Source organism: Penicillium waksmanii (assembly GCF_028829765.1).
Source record: "Penicillium waksmanii strain IBT 27052 chromosome Unknown utg000005l:1.0-5232799.0:1.0-5237142.0, whole genome shotgun sequence".
Classification (NCBI taxonomy): Eukaryota; Fungi; Ascomycota; class Eurotiomycetes; order Eurotiales; family Aspergillaceae; genus Penicillium; species Penicillium waksmanii.
In genome coordinates, this window is record NW_026643252.1 from 218,047 (window position 1) to 240,439 (window position 22,393).

Consider the following 22,393-nt stretch of genomic DNA (forward strand, 5'->3'; position numbering starts at 1 on the left):
TCAGTAGTCACTGGATCCGACTACCCGGGCTATGAACAGCTGGGAAATACTTTCAACATTTCAGCAGCCGTGTCAATTCCTGCCGATGCTCGCATTGTTGCCACCTCAGGCCAAATTGCCGATAATCATGAACCGATGTGGGGAACCCATGCCGAGCAATTCGAAAAATCAATGGTCAATATTGAGAGATCTTTGGCCTCAGCATCCCCTCATATAACCAATCCTAGAGAATTGTGGGGAGGGATATTTTATGTCACGTCATTTCACGTTGGCATTTTGACACGGGAAGAACAATTGCAAATTGCGGAAATTGCCAGGAAATATTTTGGAAACAACAAGCCTGCGTGGGCGGCAATTTGTGTGAATGCCCTCTTCCCACCAGAGGCGTTGGTAGAGATCCAGGTTCAGGCTGCTTATAGATACGGAAAATAAATAAAATGGGCGAAGGCAAGCTGTTGTTACTATCAGAGAACTGCTGAGGTGGATGGCGTGGCGGTGCTCACCCATTCTCTTCATAGGCTCAAGATTGGTCTTATACTAGGAACTCAAATTACCTTTAACTCTTTAGTATCGCTTGTATCTAGTTTTGGTTACTATTTTTCTTTGCTTCAGAACTTATGCTCAGGTGGTGTATACTTGGGGCTTCCCAAAAGCCCGCAACGGTCTCTTAATTTGATAGAGATGCGGAGATAGTTTTATTTAGGGTGGTATGGTGGTTAGTTCACCATAAGTGATTTTCATTGAAGCCGCCTTCTGTAAGCTACTAGTACAAAAAGACAATAGTGGAAGCCGCCTTTTGGTCCACAAGACTTTCCTATGAATTATTTAGATGAAACTAATGAAAGCCAATTCAATTATTTGCTTCCAGATGTAGGAATCTCACGATTCTTAAGCGCATAGGCCTAAAATTCTATTACAATATATGGGCAAAATTCAGGCTTATCATTAAAAATCCAATAATATCACTTCTTCGGGTTGGCAAGGCCTTCCCAGGTAGACAGTGGCAGTTCTTCCCCGAAGTTCCATGACAATGCTGAAAAGTGTAGCATCCATTCCCAAAGGACCTTCCTCGTAACGACATATAGAAAATGGGAAGCCATCATGGTCATCCAAAATATGTGTGATATCAGTTGCATCTGGTTCTCTATCCGTAGATGAGCCAAATTCCGAAGTTAGTTGCTGGATACGCTGCTGTCGTGGAGGCGAGTCTGCCAGCCAGCCAGCATCCACGGGACCATCGTGTTCCAACAGCAAGTGATTTGCGTGAACAATACGGTTTTCCTTATCCATACCAATAATTCTGATAGTCTCTGCGGTTGACTCCAGCCCGAAAGCCTTGCCTTTATCAGCAATGAGAATATGAGCTGACGCAGCTATTCCAATTTCTTGTAGCCACCGAGCAGCATCATCGGCTGATTGACTATCCAGTACTGATCGAAGCGCAAGATGAACTGGAAGACGCGACAAATCGTAACCCGGAACCTTAATGGCATTCAAGCATACACCAACGCCGAATTCATTAAGTCCAATTTTTCCGATTATACCAGCTTCGGTAATCATCTTGATTCGAGGTCCGTTGTCCCTGGTAATGTCCAAGATAACAAGGCTCTGCTTTTGCTCTTCCATCCACTATGCGAATGTAAGAAAGTGATTATAGTAATTTCAAGCCAAGCATAACTTACATCCCAGTTCTGGGCTAGAAAGGATTTGGTCTGGGTTTTCCAATACAAGCTCGTACACCCATCATTGAACATTCCGAACGCGATCTCGGTGCGAATGTTGAGTATCAAAATGTCGATAAATGGTAATCCAGAACCATTTGCAATACCTAAATTATTTTTTCTTGTCAGGAACGTAAGGTCCAAGAGCTGAATACAGAGTTGGTGCCATTCAACTCTAACTTACCCTGGATCTCATTGTAGTACTTCGGCAACTTCTGCTCAATTTCACCCTGCCAGCCATTGGCGATTTCGCGTACCGTATGCCATTCCATCTTGCAAGTATGCAGAAACATCTTCTGGTAAAATGAGACACTACGGCTAATCATTTCCTTTGCGCCCACTCCATGTGCCTGTCCAATCTATTGTTTTTCAGAATGAATTAATTGGGTGAACTCAGATTCAAGAATAGTAGCGAGAGAAAAATTACCTCGTACGGCGCTCCATCGCATTGAATTGTTTTCATCTTCGGGTAGTAGTTGCAATCCAATCCCTGGGCTGATTTCTTTTTTTGAAAAACTTTTTGACTGTTCAATCATCCAAGTAATAGACCTGTTATATATAAATATGGGCCCCGAATTAATTACCATTTGCAGAAATTTGTATTTTAGTGGGTAATAGGGCAGAATTCTTAGATGAGGCGAAATCTATAGTATTGACCTCGGGAATGACTATTTTTGGGTATTAGTTGATCACTCAATTCCTGTCCATTTTAGGAAGGTCGTTGAACGGGCCCGCGTATGAGAATATGACCGCTAAATCCTGACAGCGTAAGCTCAACATTACCTGGATTAGCATATTGTTTCTTCATTCTAGGTCGAATATGATGCTGCGAGAGACCCTTCACTGTCTTCAATATGTTAAATTCCTGTTCTGTGTCTGATTGATTGCTTCGCTTGAAGTCTCTGGAAATAGCAAGGAAGGGGATCAAGGAAAGCATTCAACGCCCAATTCTTTTCTTGATACTTGACAAAAACACAAAACTATGAAAGTGGTGATGATCCACGAATGCATAAAGATCTAGGAGGAAGCCAGACATCGCTGCCTGAGGCATACGGCCTTTGTCTGTATGGGAAAATACAGTGTACAGATGCAAAAACTGTGCGTGCGCACTTTCTAGCCTAGTGGCGTATTTTGTCCGTTTTGGTTCCACAGCCTTCACAATACTGCACGGTCGGTCCTTCCAAGGTTGTTGTCAATATAGGTGAAGGTGCACAGAACAAGATAATTGCATTCCATTTATATAATGAAAATATACTAAAAGAACCTGAATGGGAACCAATCCATCCATGCAGTGGATGGATCTTTTAGATAAGATTTCAAAAAGAAAATCGCATTGCGTCGATACCTATATCTGTCGTCGCTCCGAGTCACGACCTTGTCTCGGATCGGCTCAATTTGCGCCTGGTACGTGGAATCATTACAGAACTATTGTATCTTAAATTAAGAGTTATTGACCCAGGTCTCTGAAGTATTTCCGTTATCAAGACCTCTCATTATGCTGTCGAAGAAAGCCATTCCGACACCCTGGAATGCCCAGTCGTCCACCCCGGCAGTTAGGCCAGGATCCTGAGAGTTCTGCGGGAGGGCATCAGAAACTTTTCCTGGACATCGTGATGCGAGCTGTTCAGATGGGCCATTCATGTTATCGACAGAGTTGTAATTCGATTCAATGATTGACCTAGAAAAATCATTTCCGTCGGAGCGACCAGAACCAAAACCACCCACTGCAGTGTCTGAGCTGTCGGAGTTCTGCATACCAACCACCGGAGCTAAGGGCTGGCCATTACTTATAGGGGATTGTGCGTTGACTATTTCCTTGAAAACAATTTCATGACGAGCAATCCTGACAATGCCAAAGTAAGGTATTTGCACTTGAACAACGCCGCTGTCGTTTTTACTTGACTGCGACAGTGTATCTTCTTATGTCTGAACGCTGACACTCTCGGTACTGACGCCATCTGCTGTTTCGGAATCGATGGCCAGCAAGTCATACAATAAGCTCGCACTTTGGGCACTTAAAGTATCTCCGTTAACACGGCTGATCTGTTCTATATTCACCTGCGCCTGCTCGATCATGGCGCGATCACTAAGATATTGATACGCTAAGAGATTGTTGGTTTGTGGAAAACGGTGGCTGTCAAGATGCGCCAGAAGTAGCGTAATAGCGGCCATAAGTGCAAAAAGAATCAACTGTCCGACAGCAGAAAGTATTACTGCTGTAACCACGAAATATGAGAAATCGCGAGAGAATTTCTCTTGAGGCATTTACGCAGATTATTCTGGAATATTCGTGCTTTCGGTCCTGTGATGAACGAAGAATATAAGGAAGATGGAGCTGATTGAGCAAGTTGTAATGATACAACTGGTTGAATAGTCTTCCCATATCGAACAATAGAGCCTGTAGGTTATTGATGACACTGCCTAGGTTTGGCATAAGCCACCACTTGCTAGGCATGCTTCTTCCCGCTTTCTGTAGCTCCAGGTCGAGGCTTTGTGTCAGGGCAGATTCATTAGCGTATGGGTCAGACTCGTTGCGCTCCAATATTTGGGACGCGAGAGTACAGTGCATACTCTCAAGGCGACCCATAGGGATATCATCCATGAATACTGTGCCAGTGGCCATACTCTGATCAAAGGAGCCTTGCGTAAGGCCCAGCATAAGACACAAATTACGGTCAAGTGAGACAATTCGAAACCACATAAACTGCGGATAAGCGTTCGTTTTGTCGTCAAGAACCTTGTATTTTGCTCGACTTTCAATGAACATTTGTGCGATAACCATAGCCCTCCGGTTCGCTATCCAGCTTCGTCGGAGGCTTCCACTATTATGGTGGTACGTGCTTTCTATCATAACACACTCCAGCGCTTCAATAATGCCAAAAAACTCATCATTCGTCGTGACCAATTCAATAGCAGTTTCTGCTAATCGCTTTATCAGTGCGGGGAGTGGTTCCGGCAAACCGTTTCTTGCTTCAAGAATATCAGGGTGGAGATACTGCAGAAAAGTAGCAATGTAAAGCATATGTCTTGCGATCAGCACTGGATGTAAATTCGTACTAGGTATTTTAAGTAAACTGTCTGGAGACTTGAGGCTGTTTGATTCAAGAATATGATATAGAGTTTTCAGTATCTTATAAAAAAGTATAGCTTTCCTGTCACGGGCATTGCATATTATTTCCATAGCTTGGCACAAGGGCAAGAATCCGTATAATCTTCGGCATAGTTTTTTATGTTTCCTCTGCGATTTAAGCGGGCTATAATCCTGATAAAATAGTAGTAAGCAACAGTTTCATCAAGATCTCGAATTTAATAGGGAAAAAATATATATACATCTGAAGGCTTATATAAAGACAAGAAACGTAAAGGTTCCTGGTCTACTGAGGCTGTAGCGGTAGGGATCCTATAACTGCTACCGGGTATAGGAATTTCACCAGTTGTGGGCACTCCTAATCTCCTATGACTGTCTACTTTCTTGATTAGCTGCTCAACTAAAGCCTCAACCCTCGTATCCTGATCTTTATCTTTACCCCTTGTGTGTCAGCCTTTCCTCTCGATATTTCCTGCGTTCTCTCTTTTACCGATAAACTTAAACTCTTGGCTGACACATTTGGACCCTCGCTGCTGACAGCCTATACAGAGGGCTTAATTATAGCTTGGAAAGCTGGAGTCTGTATATACACATTTTATCTTGCGCTTTTTACACTATGAACAACTCTTTATCCCTTTACGGATCTTCTTCTGCTTTGCCTCTGATTCAGCACTGATCTTGTATTCTGTATCTATATCGATGGGAGCAAGTCTGTCCGTAAGCTAGTCACTTTTTTTTTGGCTACAGAGATAAAGGATGATAGAATGTTAACTGAGCAATTCCAAGGGTTATATTGGACCGCCGGCAGAGAATTCTCGGGGATTACGGGGATAGCTGACTCAGCGGATATTATTCGACCGCCGAATGTAACATACGGCGGACGAAAGCTCCTCTGCATTTTTACCATTATATCTTGGATTCAGTGTAAAATATAAAACGGATAATAATTTCTCCTCAAAAGATAGGACGGAGAAGCACCAGCTTCTTAGAAATAGCATCGGCCGCCGAAATATGCTACAGTGGGCCAGTGACTGTTTACTCAGTACCCGTTCCTCTGTCCGGCCAAATATCTTAAAGAAACTCCGCCGGGGAAGGCTTAAATTTGGCGGATATTTGTATTCTATGCTTTTTAAAATATAAAAAAGTTCTAATAAGGCTTATCTCTATGTAAGACTATTATTACTTACTTTATCTTATCCTATTATATAGCAAACATTATTCCTTTGAAACTATCGAGCAGATATATTCCATCACTATTAGCGAAAATAAGTTTAATACTTAAGATAAACAAGGAGCGGCAAAACACAGAATCTAATATACAGTCCTCAATAACTAATTATTCTTCTACAGCCGACTTAGAGTACGATAATTATAATGCTTCTTGTAATGGCCATACGATGGCAACATAAAGTGTGCCTTTGGGAGCTTACTTACGTTTCCCTTTGTTTTGCCATATATAATATAAGCGGAATGCTCTAATTTATTAGGCTGTATGTATCTTTATCTGAAGGTTATTCAAGCACAGTCATTACGTTGTATTACCTGTGCCAATAGATATCATTCAACCTCACTATTACAGTAACTTCTACTTTGATACGACGCGGATTTGAAGCTTTACTTCGACAAGAGCTAGGTACCGATGAATTTACGATAAAATTAAGTCTTATGCTATGAACTATAGTTATTAAAAAGGATCTAATCAGTCCAGATTATCCATTTGGTATTGGATGACTCTGAGGCGGTCTATAGAATGCAGCCGTCTGTCTAGAAAGCTGTAAATCCAGCTTCGCAAAAGGCTTCCAGACGGTTCTAAGTAAGCCTGGGAACTATAAATCTTTTGGAGTTTGGAATGGCTGATAACAAATTACGCAGTTGTTTTACTATATGCTGCTATACTAGCCGTTGTGCTAATTATCTACCTAAGAGAAATCTCTCTTAAATGATCCTGAAAACTACCGTTATACTGGATGGTAGATAAATATTTACGACTAATATGCTGTAAGATATTATAACGCTCAACCTAACCAGGGGCTGGTCTTGTTAGGGGTTGATGAGGATCGCAAAGATGGCATATATAGCCGAAGGTTTAGCTAAGGACTTGGGATAAAGCTAGGGGATAGAATAGACGGCCTAATTAGGAAGTTGTGACTTATACTGTGAGAAATAAGCTCTGCTTAAGCTTAGAAGTTTAAACTTCTCCTTCCCCTTCCCCTATATTTAATACGGCTTTAATCCAGACCTCTATCGGTTGAATTCCTTTGATTCTTAGTAGAGATAGTACTGATCGTTATATCCTAGGCATCTTGCGAAATAAAATAATCGTTAAATACTTTTAAATAGCTCCTACTAAATTCTATATGATTTTACTTTGTCAAAAAAAGAAGTCTCGTCGGCTAGATCAGTTATTAAGACTAGAACAACTGAGCACTGGTATTCTTTACCCCAATAAAGAAGAACAAATATACCTGTGCCTTCTCTAAACAATTACTATAATAAATTTGCCAATGTATTTTTGTAAGTATTGTAGGCTACCTTGCGGGTATCCTTTACCGTTATCTTTGGCTTAAAGCCTGGCCTTTGCTCTTCTACTGTAGCCTCTTATGGAGCTCTATTCTTATAATTATTCAGAGAATTAGTAGATATTTTCTGGCCTCAGAGGGTTCCTTGTATATTATATTTCAGGGGGTGTAGAGGGATGATTTTCTGAACTTAGGAATTGTGAATATTATTGAAATTGGTGAGGGGTTAAGAGAGTGCTTCGAGAATAAAAAGCGATAAAACTTTTCAAATTAAGTATAAATAGATTAAACGTTGATTCTGTAACTTAGGAAAACAATATAAGCTGAAATTATTTTTATATTCGATAGGTTTATTCTCTCAGCAAGTCGGTATTAGGAGAGCCCTTTCTGGTACTGGGAGCTCACTGATATTCGTACTGAAAACTAAAAAAATAGATCTGGAGAGTTAGAGAGCCAGAGACCTTTAAGCGATACCCTAAAATAGCCGCTCCTCAACAGTGGCCTTACTGCCCTTTTTGCCTTTAAGCTTCAAGATATTATAGAGCCGCTTATTATACTGGCGGTTTGCTTTCAGGCTTGGAAGTTCAACAGACTTTTCGTTAGAAAGTTTAAAGAGGCTGGAGTAGGAGTTCCTAATACTCTCGAAGAGATTATACGCTTGGTCTGTTACTGGCTCTGTTCTTATAGTGGATGCTCTTTTGCACTCAGTTAAATTATTATCAACGTTGTGCTTATGCATTGTTGTACTGTTATTTTGAGGAGAAAGTCTTCTGTATGTAGGGTTTCCTCTTATAGCCTATAATCTATTATTCGCCGTACGCTTTGAGACCAGGTTAAATAGTAATGTATCTTTTCCTAAGCCGCCTAATGGAAGTCCTCTATATAGAGGCTATCTCTAGAGTAATACAAGCTTTAGATCAGATAGCTTGGCAGAGGTATTATAGGCTAATCACTCTTCATTTTGCTGTCCGGCTAAAGTAGCCCGTACTGTATTCGCACGACTGAGGGTAATAATTCCTACCTAGGTTCTCAGTTTCTCGTTAAGCACTCACCTTTTTTAACCTAGGTTGCGCAACAGAAAAGCAGTGATCAGCTGTTTCCCTACCAGGCTAAGCCGATTGATTAGCGAGCCTGGCTATTTGGTAAGTAGCTAAAATACAGTAAGTAGTACGGTAGGTACGGCCCGGGCAAGAATAGGGTAAGCGCTGCTTTAGCGTCGTACGACTTAGGTAATTAGGGTAAGTGTGTGATAGATAGGGTAAGAATAGGGTAAGAAAGGGGTAAGAGCAGGTGAGTATGACGCTCTGTCGCCTGAACATTGTACGGGCCCTTTTAGCTGTATCAATATAAGCTATAATTAGGCTAACCTGGTCTCTCTGAAACGCTCGGTATCTTGGTATTGGTATATAGCCACTAAGATTAAGAATAGATAAGTATTTCCTTCGCTGCTATAAACCACCAGTGCAAGGACGTTCCTTCTTACAGTAGCGCCTAGTATTGCCTTCTATATCGGAAATATAGAGATACTCTTTCAAACCCTAATTATATAATTACCTAAATCTAGATATAGTTACTCCTGTATTTTAGATTATGTTTTGGTTTTAAACCGTAAGATTAAGACAGACGACAGCTGTAATTTTATATATTATTACTGATCTAAAAATAACTATACCCGCCATATCCTTGTCTTAACTCAAAATATCCTAACCCAGGTAAGAATTAACCTATACAGTTATAAAATAACGCTAAGCCTAAGTCCCTAGCAGTATAAGATAATTATGTACAAAATAAGCAGCAAAAGCAGACCGACTATATTACAAATGGCTGAATTAGCGAAGTACTGTAAGTATTATATTACTAATATATATAAGAACATACGGTTGTTCAGCAGCCTATTTCTCCCACAATTTCCCCTAGCCCGCTACTAAGTATATTATCCTTTATTGCTAATATTATTCAATATTTATTGTCTATAAAGAGAAAATTATAGGTTGAGTCTAGTTCAGAGGATATATTAATTAATGTAGTGGGGGAATCGCTCTGGTGATATCAGGTGACGTTGTAGGCCTGAGGCCTTACATTCATGCAGTATATAAGCCCTCGATGATAGTTAGCTTACACAACACCTTTCGGGTCACCAATGTTATTTGCGTTATTTCGGATTGCTAGTATTCGAGCAAGGGCTCGAATACTCTGAATGCTGTTTTCTCGATAGCGTCACGCTTTGCCTACTACTACTACTCTCTCCTGCACTCTGCGAGTGTGGTGGTTTTGTTCTCTTGCAATCGACCCGTCTGCTTGACAGACTGCCATTGAGCGTTCCCATCTTACATTAATTAGTATGATTTTGCTACTTTTTCAAATATAGAAAAAGTATAAGCTATCTTCTCTAAGCCGGCCTTAATCAAACTTATTATATTTAAATTAAATTAATTTATCAGTCTAATTAGAGGTACATACTTTTACATATATAAACGATAGATAGCTATTAGGACTTCGGACAGTATAGAATCCGATTATAGCCGGAAATCTCTAGATTATATATCAGCTAGAACTTATATAGTTAAGACTTATATAGCCTAACCTATTTATAGGGAGCAGTTAGGTATTAAAGCTACTACTACTTTAAGACAAAAGGGAGGCTTCCCTCCTAGCTTACGTTAAAGCTCTTTTAGATCAACTGGCCTGGGCCAGTAAATATTTACGTTAAAGTTTGAAACCTGTTTTACGCCTATTAAGGGTTTTAAGAGCTAGGCTAACCCGTCAATATTATAGTACCAGAACACCCAATACGTTCCTCTAGTTAAAGAGATTTGGAGATTTTGAAGACCCTCTGTTTTTAAAAGAATACTATATACTGCTTTCTAATACCACAGTATATCTATAGGCTATTTTAAACTACCGTATCTATTATTAAATAATCGATGAATTACCTCGGTATTAAGATAGAGAGAAGAGATAGAATCCAAACAATATGGCACTATCACCTTTTCTACAGCCCTGATCGTTTTTGTCAATCTGATATCTAAAGTACTTTCTGTTTAGAGTAGGTCTATAGATTTAGAATACCTATATAGCTGTCAGAGAGTAGAAGTAGTAGCATAAAGGAATAATAAAGTAACTGACATTTTCCTATAAGATTGTAAGAGCCTGAAAAACCCTCTTTAGCGAGAATAAGAAGGATCTGAGTGTTCGATCGAGTAACCGCTCTAGTTGGTAGGTTCCCAGCAGTTGTACTGCCACCCCTGGCAGAAAAAATCCGATTCACTATAAATAATCCCACACAGCCGGTGGCTTATTATACCTATATAAAGATTAGCTCTATAAGAAGGTATAATAGGTCGTTCAAATACAAAGTAATGCCATTCAGGCTTACACATACGCCTGCTACCTTTCAACGCTTTATTAACAATACGTTGGGAGAGTATCTCGATGATTTCTACACCACCTACGTTGACGATATCCTGATCTACAGTAATACGATCAAGGAGCACATTAAACACATAAATCTGGTACTACAGCGCCTGATCGATACAGGTCTACAGGCATCCCTGAGAGAAGTACGAATTCCATGTCACCCGCACAAAGTTCCTAGGCTTCTTCATCAGCACTGATGGCCTAGAGGTTAACCCCCAGAAGATTAAAGCTATTCAGAACTGGCAACAACCGACGACAGTAAAGGGTATACAGTCGTTCCTTGGCTTTGGCAACTTCTATCACCGCTTTATTACAAATTATGGCCGTATTGCCAAACCCCTATATCTCCTGACGAGGAAAGAGGTCCCTTTCGAATAGACCGCAGATTGCCAGACTACATTTGATAAAATCAAGCTTCGATTAACGAACGCCCCCGTCCTACGACATTACGATCCTGAGCTAGAGACAAAGGTCAAAACTGACGCCTCTGAAGGTTGTACCGGTACAGTCCTCTCGCAGTACACCTCCCCTGATGCCTTATGGCGCCCAGTCGCTTATTATTCCAAGTCAATAGACCCTGCAGAACGAAACTATAGTATACCTAATCAAGAATTCCTCGCTATCGTACACATATTAACCGAATGGCGTCCTAAATTAGAAGGGTTACAACGAGAAGACTGCTTCTATATCTACACCGATCATCATACCTTACAGTACTTCATAACAAAGAAGACACTCAGCCCCTGTCGAGCCCGACAGGCAGAATTTATCTCATACTTCCATTTCATCATTTAATATCGGCCTAGAAGCACCAATACAATTACAGATATCCTGCCTCACAAGGAGAAGCTCGACAAGCAAACTAAGCAGCCCCCGATATTTCCCCCCAAAATAGTAGAACAACCCACAGACGGAGCCGGATCAACAGTTAATCCAGCAGTTCAGATAATAGTCACGCTAGTTAACACCCTCTCAGCTATCCCAGAGACCATCATAGCACATGTTCTGCTTGCCAATCAGACGCACCCGTCATTTAATAAATATCGAGAGCAAACCTCTGATAAGAACAAATCCCAATAGACGATCAAGGATAATCAATTACTATTCAAAGGTCGCCTAGCAGTTCCTGATGATAGTGATCTCCAGGCCCGCCTGCTCGATGAGATTCATCGACAACCGAGCACATCACACCCAGGACACAGCAAAATATTAAAACTCGTCAAACATCAATACTATTGGCCCGGATACGTGGCCGATATAACCCGATATATCGATAATTACTTAACTTACAAACAAACAAAGTATTAGCAGGACAAACCTCCTAGGTTGCTACATCCCCTCCCCATTCCTGAACGCCCCGGTCAACACCTTTCAATAGATTTCCGGTCATTCCCTATAGACAAGCACAGCTACGACACGGTCCTAGTATTTATTAATCGACTCTCGAAGAGACAGACCTCAATTCCCTGCCACAAAACAACAGATACAAAGCAGATGGCATGGCTGTTCATTCAATACATACTCCTATAGTCCAGGATCCCAGATACTATCGTCTCAGACCGTAGTCCTCAGTTTATCTCAGAATTCTGGACGGAGCTTACCCACATCCTCGGCATTATGCGGAAATTATCAACAGATCACCATGCTCAAACCGGTAGGCAAAGTAAGATTACGAATAAGTATATAGCGCAGCAATTGCATATCTATGTTAATTATCATCAAGATAACTGGTCTGAATACCTACCCCTAATCAACTATACAACGGCTACACTCCCACAGAGCAGTACCAGACAATCCCCATTCTTTATTGAAAAAGGATACAACCCTCGGATATCTTTTAACTAGACGACAGACACACCCACAGTCTTCTCAGAAGATACCCAGCAGGCCCGAGATATAGCCAACAACATAAAAAATATATAGGACCGAGCACACAAGGCAATAGACATAGCTCAGGCGAATCAGAAACGACGCACAGATACTCGACGCCGTACAGACATATTCGCCCCCGGTCAATTAGTCTTCATTACAGCTCAAATATAGAAGACCGGACGATGTAGCCGAAAGCTCTCAAACCAGCAACATAGACCATTCAAAATTAACAAGAAGGAGGGTAATTCATAGCGTCTTAAATTACCTAATTCAATAAAAGTCCACCCGGTCTTCTCACCAGATAAACTTCGCCCGGCCGCCCGTTCAGCACCGTTGACCGGCCAGATCCCCGATACTACGCCCCCAATCGTCATTGACAAGGAAGAAGCATACAAAGTAGACGAGATTGAGGATTCACGCATCTATTATCGCCGATTACAATACAGGGCATCATAGATTAGAAATAAGGACACGAATTAGTACTCTGCAGGTGATTTCAAAAATACCCCAGAGAAATTGAAGCTATTCCATAACCAATACCCTGACAAACCAGGACCACCACTACGATTACCGCTATAGCTGAAAGCCGCAGAGGACGACGAATTTATAGATGACCATGACGACGATGACAAAGCAATGACTAGCCCGGATAGGAATGAGACTGCAATTCAGACAAGAGGTCGGAATCGAAGAATTCAGGCCTTGGGACCAGGCCTATTGAGAGGAGGGGGTAGTGTAACGAACCTGAGGTCGTCTCGGTCACATGCCCAGCACGTGACCCACACTCCCGCCCTAATAGTATTGTATTCGAGAGCCTATCTCTCTTTTTTCTTCTTTCAGCTTTGTTACTTTTCAATTAATACTACGCATATTTGCATGCATCGAGCTCTTACAAGGGTAACCCTGCACCTCTAGGCGGTGCAATGCCAGGTCTAGTAAGGACCAGTGGGAACTGACCTCTCGCTCGACGTGACAACGTTCAATACACACTCTTTTGCTCTATGGATCTATTCGTTACATAATAGACGATACTCTCTCTCCTCATGTTGTGACAGATCCTTATGCTGGCTATTTCTGATTTCTCAAATCGATTGTGTTGAGTTGCGACCGCCAACGACTGTGGCAATGGGGAAAGGCTACTTGTTTACTCTCTATTTAAGTGACGGTAGGGCCAAACTGAACAAATTCTCCGGGTCAAATCTGGCTTTCGGATCTTTCAAAGCCTGGACCGCCGACCCGTAGGTTTTGTCAGCACTTCAGCCGGCGAGAAATGACTGGTATTGAACAAGGACATAGGCCGTTGATAGGCCAGATCCCGAGTCTGCTTTCTTGGGTGGGTTTAATTGTGCATTTCTAGCGTCTTTTTGCATTCAACGGAGGGAATTTGGGTTGGGAATGGTCCTCCCGTGTTTGGCGTATAGACAAGCCTCGGTTCCTGTTATTTCTTTTTTGATATCCTACATATTTGATGCATCTTTTGATGTATCGTCCTCCATTCTTTGAAATACATCGATTCGTGATTGAGTACTATGAGCTTATTAACATCGCCAAAGCATCCAAGCACATCCTCTCCTTCGTCAAGGTGGCCCATCACCTTACTGTGGCCGAGACGGTTGACGGCGTCGATCGTGAAGTATCATCGGCTGAGCGGGGAGAAATCAACGGCACGCAGGTTTCCACTAGTAGAGATGTACTCACGCCGAATCAATTCATCTAACTTACAACCTGATGACAATAATTTTCAAACATTGTCGCATTCGTTGCTCGACTTAAAACACGGACTACCTTCATTTTGGGTAATGCATTGCTACCATATCAAGAGCTCATCTATGGCTGGTTTTTTGCAGATCCAACCCCCATCGTGCGGGGTTTCCAAGCAGAAAGACGCTTGTGGCCGACGTTTGGGTGAGATTTATCAACATCAATATTCCGGCACTTAACCTCCTGTTATAATGGTAAAGAAATCACCCAACCTCAACAACGGTTCCCAAATGATTCCGTTCTCCCATGATGGCTATGGCTAGAGAACATTACTGGAAGCTCTTTTTGAGAAGGTGTGGCTTGCGCGTGTTCAAATCGAGTATCATCTCGCCGAACAGGCCGTTGACCCACGCGAACCTGCGATTTCGATTTAGTATCTATTCAAGCCAAGAACGTTTTAACTTCGCGAAAAGGTGCTCTTACCAAGGCCGAGTAAAGTCGGTTTCATTAAATGTGAATATAGATTCGTGAATTAGTCCTGCAACCGGAAAATGTGATGGTCAGTATTGATACCTCGAATGGCATTGAGTAATCTGAGATTAGTCAGAGATTGTGAGACTCACCAAGGCCGTTGGTGCTGCTAACCAGAGTTTCCAGACAATGGGTGATTTCCTCATCGTCATCACTGGTAAGAATCTGCATGATCGTCGCCATTGGCCAGCCCCATCCAGGCCCAATGTGGGGACTGCCCACCGAATTGATCACAGGTCCCTGCATGTAGTATGGATTTTTGGGGCTGAGAATCTTTCTCCGACTTGCTTGGTAGATGGGGTCATTGCGAGAGAGGTAACCATTATAAGGAGCGGAGAGCAAGCTGGGCACTGACGCGTCATCCATAGAGTTGACGCCACCGAAGCCGTCAATCTCGAAGGCAAAGACACCTTCAGCAGTAACGGCTTTGGTACGGATGCCGTCCTGGATCAGGGCAACCCGATTTTGCATTATACGGACCAAGTTTTCATGATTGCCGATAGACTTGATGATGGGAATGGCGGCCTTCAATTTCGCGGCCAGCATCATATTGGCCGGAATGAAGAGTTCGTAGATGCATGCATCATCGGACGGTCGGAAGGTTGAGCGTACGAGACCGGTGCCTCCCTCAACAGGATTACCATAGGCGTTGTTGCTGAGTGTTTCGGTGGAACGATCCGTGAATGCCGAGAACGTGTATGGTGCGATGACGACTGAACCATTTGCTGAGTATGTTGGATAGGTTTGATCTTCAATAACCTTCAAGACGGCTTCCAGAGTGTCGACCCATTTGTATTTTGTGAAAAATTTGGTATCATGAGTGGCTTCGAAATACTCGGAGGACACTTGGAGGAAACTCGCAATTGAGTCGAGCTCATATTTGCATTCAAAAACCGTGTTGTTGTTGGGTGTCGGAGTCACGGTAGTTTGGGCCGAGGCGCCTGAATTGTTCGCCGGGGGAAGACCCGACTCCAAAGGTGCCTGAAATGCGTTACAGTATGGTGCTTCGAGGAGAAACCGAGATTGAAGGTTGATCAGCCCGCGGTAAAGGGAGGCAAAAGAGTCTCGAGATGTCGCATTTTTGAGAAAAGGCAAGTAGGAATGCAACTGAGAAGTCGAGTCGCGAATCCACATCGCATCACTAGAAAGGGCTCGATTAGAACACTGGTCGCTTGCCGAATCCCGAAATTATGAATGCGAGGCGGGGACTCACATGTCTCCAGTGATGATGAACGTGAGCTCCTCATCCGAGTTTTTCACCTTGCCTTTCCACTTGACCGTCGTGTCCAGCGTATTTGGGTAACTGTTTTCAAACAGCCGGTAGAGGTCCGGGTCGGCTATGATCGTCTTCATTTGCTGGATAGTGTCTTCGACAGCCTCGGACACGAAAGTGCGGCATTCCGGTGGAGGACGCTGATAGGGCAAATGGTATTTGCCCGCCGAATATGGAGCATGACCGAAGCTGGCGTACGTCGTGTAGTCCGTAGGGCAGGTAGAATTGGCCGCAAACCTCCTCCCTTGGTTGAGACGAACCGAGCTTCGGCCCTTGTCAAGCTTCAAGCTATCAACTCCCCCCAGCAAGCAAAGTAATCCGGCGATCTGAGCCAGAAACATTTTTGAAACGCGTTCGGCTATCCTAATTTGAACTTGGTGTAAGCCAGATACAGGATTGTGAGATCTCTTTCAGCTTAGGAACCTGAATGCTACCACTATATAGTTCGTCCCCCAAGCCCGACCCCACATCCAACTCCTCATTCAGGGGGGCGGCGTTAACCGCAAAGTGATGCCAACCACGGGTCTTCAATTGGCCCTAAGTGGGGGCCATCTTCGAAAGTTGCCACTGCAAAACGTAGGGGAGCCCGTTGAGTACCGAATCTGGCAAAACATCCCGAACTTTCATCTAAATTCCGAGAGAGGAAACCAGGCCCGGAAACAGAAAGACGCGCTTTGGCAAAGTATGCATCCACGCGACGCTAAGCCTTCCTACGAGACGCCGCCTCTCCGATGCAATTGTAGTGTATCAGACACATATGCGAAAATAATAAAAGAAGCTGGCTACTATTCTGAGTAACTCATAACTCATCGGCTAGCGTTACAGCGATGTCTACTCAATCCCGTTATACCTAGGCTGTGAGAAAATTTCGCAAGAAGCTGGTGTTTCGTGATGCCGCGATTGTGAGTCTTTCACAAGGAAAGGAGTTCTCGAGGAAGGATGTCAGGTACTCCATTCCGCATCTGGTGATGTCTTAGTCATGGGGAGCGGGGCTGCGACGTCGAAAAGCCAATACCTTCACACTTCCTAGTGTCTACCTTTCACCCTTGTGAAGTCCGCTGCATGATGAGCAGCCGCAATCGATCGCCTTCCCCGCGTCCCACTTTAAAACGAACTCAAGGTGGTTGTCTGGTAAGTTTACCGACTTCTTTTTGAATATGGCGCTGAGGATGATAGCCCTGCAGGAGGCGCCACGTAAAGTGTAAGGAATCAGTGCCCTTTCTCTTTCAAACTTGAGTCGAAGTTTTAACATGCTCGTTATAGGTATTTATACCGAAAACACAGTGCAATGTACAAACTGTGAAAAAGCAAAGCTGAGATGTACTCGAGACGAGGCATATCGGTTCCGCATACTCAGCAGGTCGTCTTAGTCTAATTTCAATTTGTGATTGGCCACTGACAAAATGACAGCTTGGATCGTGGAAGTAATACACAAGCGCGAGATTATGAATTCTTATTTTCTTCGGAGCAGCAATGGGTTCGGATCCCAGAGAGTTGGTCCATACGCTACCCTTTCTAAGAGAACGAAAGTTGATATTTTTAAAAGTTTCCTTTGTGGAAGAGAAAGGCAGTCCTCTTGACAATAGCTCTTCCACACCGACACTCTCCCACAGAAGGTATGACGAGGACGAGATAGACACTGACATTCCGTCAACTCCGGATGATACCGCCGAATCAGAATATTTCCGCCCACCGTCTGACTCGCCGGCAATCCGGACCCCCTCACTTTCGCTCTGGCCTCCTCCGTGTGGGCCCAAAGTCAGCTCTGCGGAAGAGGCCATGTTGTTCCGCCATTTTTTTGACACCCTTGGTCCTTGGGCAAGTCTACTGAGTCCTGTCTATCACTATTCGCCAATGCCTTGGTTAATTAACGTAAGAGCATTTGCAGTTTGATCTCTACGATGAGCAAAAAACATTCACCCGAGAAGTAATGCGCCGAGCTGCGACAAATATCATAATATTCAATTCTGTTCTTGCCATTGCATCGCGGCAATGTGCAAATTTGGGGCTCATTCACTCCGAGAAAGCCGAAGCGTATCATAATGACTGCTTCAATGCCCTCCTTTCGATTTTGAATTCAGGACCAGACATAGCGGATGACGACCTCTTTGCGGCCATGATCATGCTACGAACTAAAGAGGAATTCGATAGTAAGTTTTTGTGTCCACTTTTGGTTTAATTGAGAGGATTTTACCTGTCAACTCCTCTATGTTGAGTAAATCTCGGTTCTAATTCGTGGTAGGTGTTTACTGCGGCCCCGACCACCAAGTTCAATTACTGGGGATTGAGAAATTCACAAATTCCGATCTTTTCGACGTCTACCCATCCAAATTTCGCGAGCGCACCTATTGGGTGGCGTTGAGGCAAGAAATCAATTCGTCTCTTCTCAATCATTCTTCTCTCGAAATAAATCTCGACGTCAGTTTCGTGAAGCGCGCCTATAACCTATCTGATGCATTCGATTGGGCAAATTGCTGCATTTTTACCCTTGCTAAAATCGTGACATTTTGCTTTGGTGGCCATCATCGAACACAAGAAAACTACCAGGTGGTTCATGGGATGATTCAGGAGTTATATCATATGCTACCACGCAGCCTTCACCCAGTCTATGTTCTCCCAGAATCTGAGAGCAGCAATTCTCGATTTCCTCAGATGTGGTTTCACGATGATTCAGCCGGTAGGTTACGAGTGAAAAATTCGACGACGTGGGCTGACATTGGTTGATCTGCAATAGTGGTTGTATTCGGATATCACCTTATAAGCAAGATCCTACTTACATCATTTAATCCCACAGTGCTACGGATCGGGCTGGGAAGCAATCGAGAAATTCAAAAAACGGAGAGAAATGTCGCGGATTTATTGTCGTCTCCTGTGTGGGATGAGTCTCAGCCATTCTGACTTTGGACCAGCCATGTGTTTATCCTGCTTCGGGATATCTCTTGTTGGTGATCGCTTAGTCAACGAAGAAGACCATAAATTACTGCTTGATATGCTACAACGAACTGAGATTGTGCATGGATGGCCAACGAAGAGAATCAGAAACGCTCTTCAAGAGTCGCGGCTGGAAAATATCGCCTCCTCCCAATGATAATTGCAGTCATCTAGGTGGAATATAGCCCAACGCATTCCGATCTTATAATTCGTCTGGTCAGATGAGCATCATAGTAGCATAACCCGTGTCCTGGCAAAGATACTAAGCCCATTAGGCCATTTTCCCCTCGGCTATAGAAATGTATGATTGTTGTGGTTCGACTGGCTCCATGCCGCCCGGTCATTCATGTGACCAGTCAAGTGGCCGTGATAGCGCTGAGTGCTAACTGGTTGGTCTCTTCTTATCAATAGGAGCTCGGTGACAGGTAACCCGGGCAACCACCCCGTCTTGGTGCTTCAAAATTACTAGGTTTGATTTCGTTCGTGGGATATTCCACTTACGAAATCGATTCGCGAGATTGGTTGCTAAGGCCTGGGCCACCCCCACACACACCTAAATCAGTAATAGCTCAAGAGTTGGGATGGTTCATAGAAACTATGTGACGTAGTGCCTTTTCGCAGAATGCATCCCACTTGTACTCGGTCGGAGAACACCGTGGAGGTTCGGCTGGGCCCAAAACCTAAACGGCGGCATTTTTCCCAAGGGGAATCCCTGACCGGACCCTCAATTGCTAGTTACCGCATCGGGGCACCCTTCCCCACGGGGTGAGCTACCCCGTCGGGCTGGTTGATAGTTGCTCAAGTCCCAGTCGAGCCTTTTGGCTTTGCTATGGCAGGAAAAGCGGGGTGGGTGCAAGACAATCACTTTCGAGGTAAAAGCTAGACCCCAATCAGAAACACTACTCTGTTATGGCTGACATGCTTTGATCGTCTTGTCATCCGCGGTCGATTGCGGCGATGGAATACAAATATTGCCTCTCTCCCCTCCGTTTGTCTTTGGTCTTCGGGAGTTTCAGCTCTACATTGTGCTTCTATCCACTGCCTCTCGTGCTGGTCTTGTTTCATATCTTCTGAGAAGCAGTCCTAGATTCTTTTATCCTCTCTTAGAACGGGGTAAATCGGTCTCATCCGTCTCAACCTGTTTCAATCTCTTGAAATGGGCTTTGCTTTGAAAAGACCCGATGATGCGGCCGGCTCAGCTGTGCCGGCCATAGTCATCGGCCTCTTTGTTTCATTTGGTGGTGTTTTGTTTGGGTGAGTCCTTGTCAACCATTGCTTTCCCTTCGATCCCATCAACACTAACGCAAGATACTACAGATATGACACTGGTACTATCAGTGGCATTCTTGCAATGAAGTTCTGGAGAGAGATGTTCTCGACTGGCTATGTCGACCCTAATGATGGTCTTCCAGGAGTCACCTCGTCGCAATCCTCAATGATTGTCTCCCTTCTCTCCGCCGGTACCTTTTTCGGTGCTTTGGGTGCGGCCCCTCTTGCCGATACTTTTGGTCGTCGGCTTGCCATGATCATAAACAGTTTCGTTTTCTGTGTCGGTGTCACTTTGCAGACTGCTTCCACTGCAATTCCACTGTTTGGTCGCTGGGCGGTTCTTTGCTGGTCTGGGTGTCGGTCTTCTGTCGGCAACAAGTAATCTATTAGGAATCGTATCCATCTGGACGCCATGCTGACCGCACGTTATAGTTCCTTTGTACCAGTCCGAGACAGCGCCAAAATGGATTCGTGATGTCATTGTTGGTGCTTATCAGTTGGCCATCACCTTCGGTCTGCTCTTAGCTTCTATCGTGAATAACGCCACGAAAGACCGCAACGATACCGGCTGCTACCGCATCCCTGTTGCTGTCCAGTTTGCCTGGGCCATCATCCTAGTGGCGGGAATGATTGTTCTGCCCGAGACTCCGCGTTTCTTCATCAAGAAGGGCAAGCACTACGAAGCCGCAAAATCTCTGGCTCGTCTCCGTCGTTTGGACGTCAATGATATTTCCATCATCGAGGAATTAGCCGAGATCCAAGCCCACCACGAATCTGAGCTCCGTATGGGTGACGCTAATTACCTTGAGATCATGCGCGGTTCTATTGGCAAGCGCCTGGCCACTGGCTGTGCAATTCAGGCTCTACAGCAGCTTGCTGGTATTAACTTTATCTGTAAGTGATAGCCGCTCCCTCAACATATCCACAAGCTCGTATGCTAATTATGCATCAGTATACTATGGTACCACGTTCTTCCAGAACTCGGGTATTCAGAACTCCTTCATTATTTCCCTCATTACAAGTATAATCAACCTCATATCCACATTGCCAGGTATGTATTTAACAGACAAAACGGGTCGCCGTCCTCTCCTCTTGTTCGGTGCCGTCGGCATGTGCGTCTCACAACTCATTGTTGCCATCGTCGGCACGGTCACTACCTCCACCATTTCGAATCAAGTGCTTATCGCATTTGTCTGCGTGTATATCTTCTTTTTTGCCAGCTCATGGGGTCCCATCGCCTGGGTTGTCACCGGCGAGTTATTCCCACTCAAGGCTCGTGCCAAGTGTATTTCCATCACAACCGCTACTTGCTGGCTTTTCAACTGCGTGATTGCCTACGCCACCCCTTACATGGTCAATAGCGGGCCTCGTAACGCGAACCTCCAGTCTAAGGTGTTTTTCATCTGGGGTGGCTTCTGCTTTTTGTGTGCCATCTTCGTCTACACCTGCATATATGAGACCAAGGGGCTTTCCCTGGAGCAAATCGATGAGCTCTACTCCAAAGTCTCGGTCGCATGGAAGTCACCCGGTTTTGTTTCTTCCGCCAACCATGTTGATGTCCTGGACGTTGTTGACTCCGAGCTCGACAGTCATGCTCAGCTGGAGTTGCAGGCGAATGAGAAATGGGACGGACAGACGGCCACTCATATGGAGAACATCTATGCCAAGGCTGACTTTTAGGCGTGTGGGGAAAGGCGCTTTGAAGGTTCCTTGTCGTTATCTATGGTCTAGCAACACTCGACCATTGACCTTACTCAGGTCAAATGGAAGGTGAGCTTTTGCATAATCGATGGTTTAACATATCCTATGCGTGAGCTCCAAGTGCGCTTTCTATTTGGCTATGTGCTTCTTGTATGATTTCCACGATTTCGTTCGTACACACTCCACAGAGGGCCCAGGCGCAATGCATTTGGCATCATAAAAAGAAAACTGTTTAATGTTGTAAGAGATTATTTTTGAAGACTTTCATTGAAAATCTGTAGATCTTGTTAATTGTTGAAAGACGTATCCTGCTCAGAATACACGTGGAGGTTAGCTGTGTTATTATACACCAGATATAAGTGCATACCTA

General features: G+C 43.9%; 4 protein-coding genes across 4 annotated transcripts; 1 reads left to right on the forward strand and 3 right to left on the reverse strand.

The window, feature by feature from the left end:
• Positions 1 to 945: 945 nt before the first annotated feature.
• On the reverse strand, positions 946 to 2,184 carry N7481_004999 (uncharacterized protein; the record flags this gene model as incomplete). The annotated part of the gene is made up of 4 exons (XM_057264218.1): positions 946 to 1,629; positions 1,683 to 1,828; positions 1,906 to 2,080; positions 2,149 to 2,184. 4 exons carry the CDS (start codon positions 2,182 to 2,184, stop codon positions 946 to 948), a joined length of 1,041 nt encoding a protein of 346 aa, XP_057121938.1.
• A 977-nt stretch (positions 2,185 to 3,161) lies between these two features.
• Positions 3,162 to 4,488, reverse strand: N7481_005000 (fungal specific transcription factor domain-containing protein; the record flags this gene model as incomplete). The annotated part of the gene is made up of 3 exons (XM_057264219.1): positions 3,162 to 3,529; positions 3,728 to 3,911; positions 3,991 to 4,488. 3 exons carry the CDS (start codon positions 4,486 to 4,488, stop codon positions 3,162 to 3,164), a joined length of 1,050 nt encoding a protein of 349 aa, XP_057121939.1.
• A 10,159-nt stretch (positions 4,489 to 14,647) lies between these two features.
• Positions 14,648 to 16,463, reverse strand: N7481_005001 (glycoside hydrolase family 125 protein; the record flags this gene model as incomplete). The annotated part of the gene is made up of 4 exons (XM_057264220.1): positions 14,648 to 14,735; positions 14,802 to 14,856; positions 14,942 to 15,990; positions 16,063 to 16,463. 4 exons carry the CDS (start codon positions 16,461 to 16,463, stop codon positions 14,648 to 14,650), a joined length of 1,593 nt encoding a protein of 530 aa, XP_057121940.1.
• A 3,746-nt stretch (positions 16,464 to 20,209) lies between these two features.
• Positions 20,210 to 22,002, forward strand: N7481_005002 (sugar porter family MFS transporter; the record flags this gene model as incomplete). Its single annotated transcript, XM_057264221.1, has 4 exons — positions 20,210 to 20,307; positions 20,371 to 20,678; positions 20,755 to 21,216; positions 21,275 to 22,002. The coding sequence occupies 4 exons, from the start codon at positions 20,210 to 20,212 to the stop codon at positions 22,000 to 22,002; spliced, it is 1,596 nt and encodes a 531-aa protein (XP_057121941.1).
• Between the last annotated feature and the right edge of the window lie 391 nt (positions 22,003 to 22,393).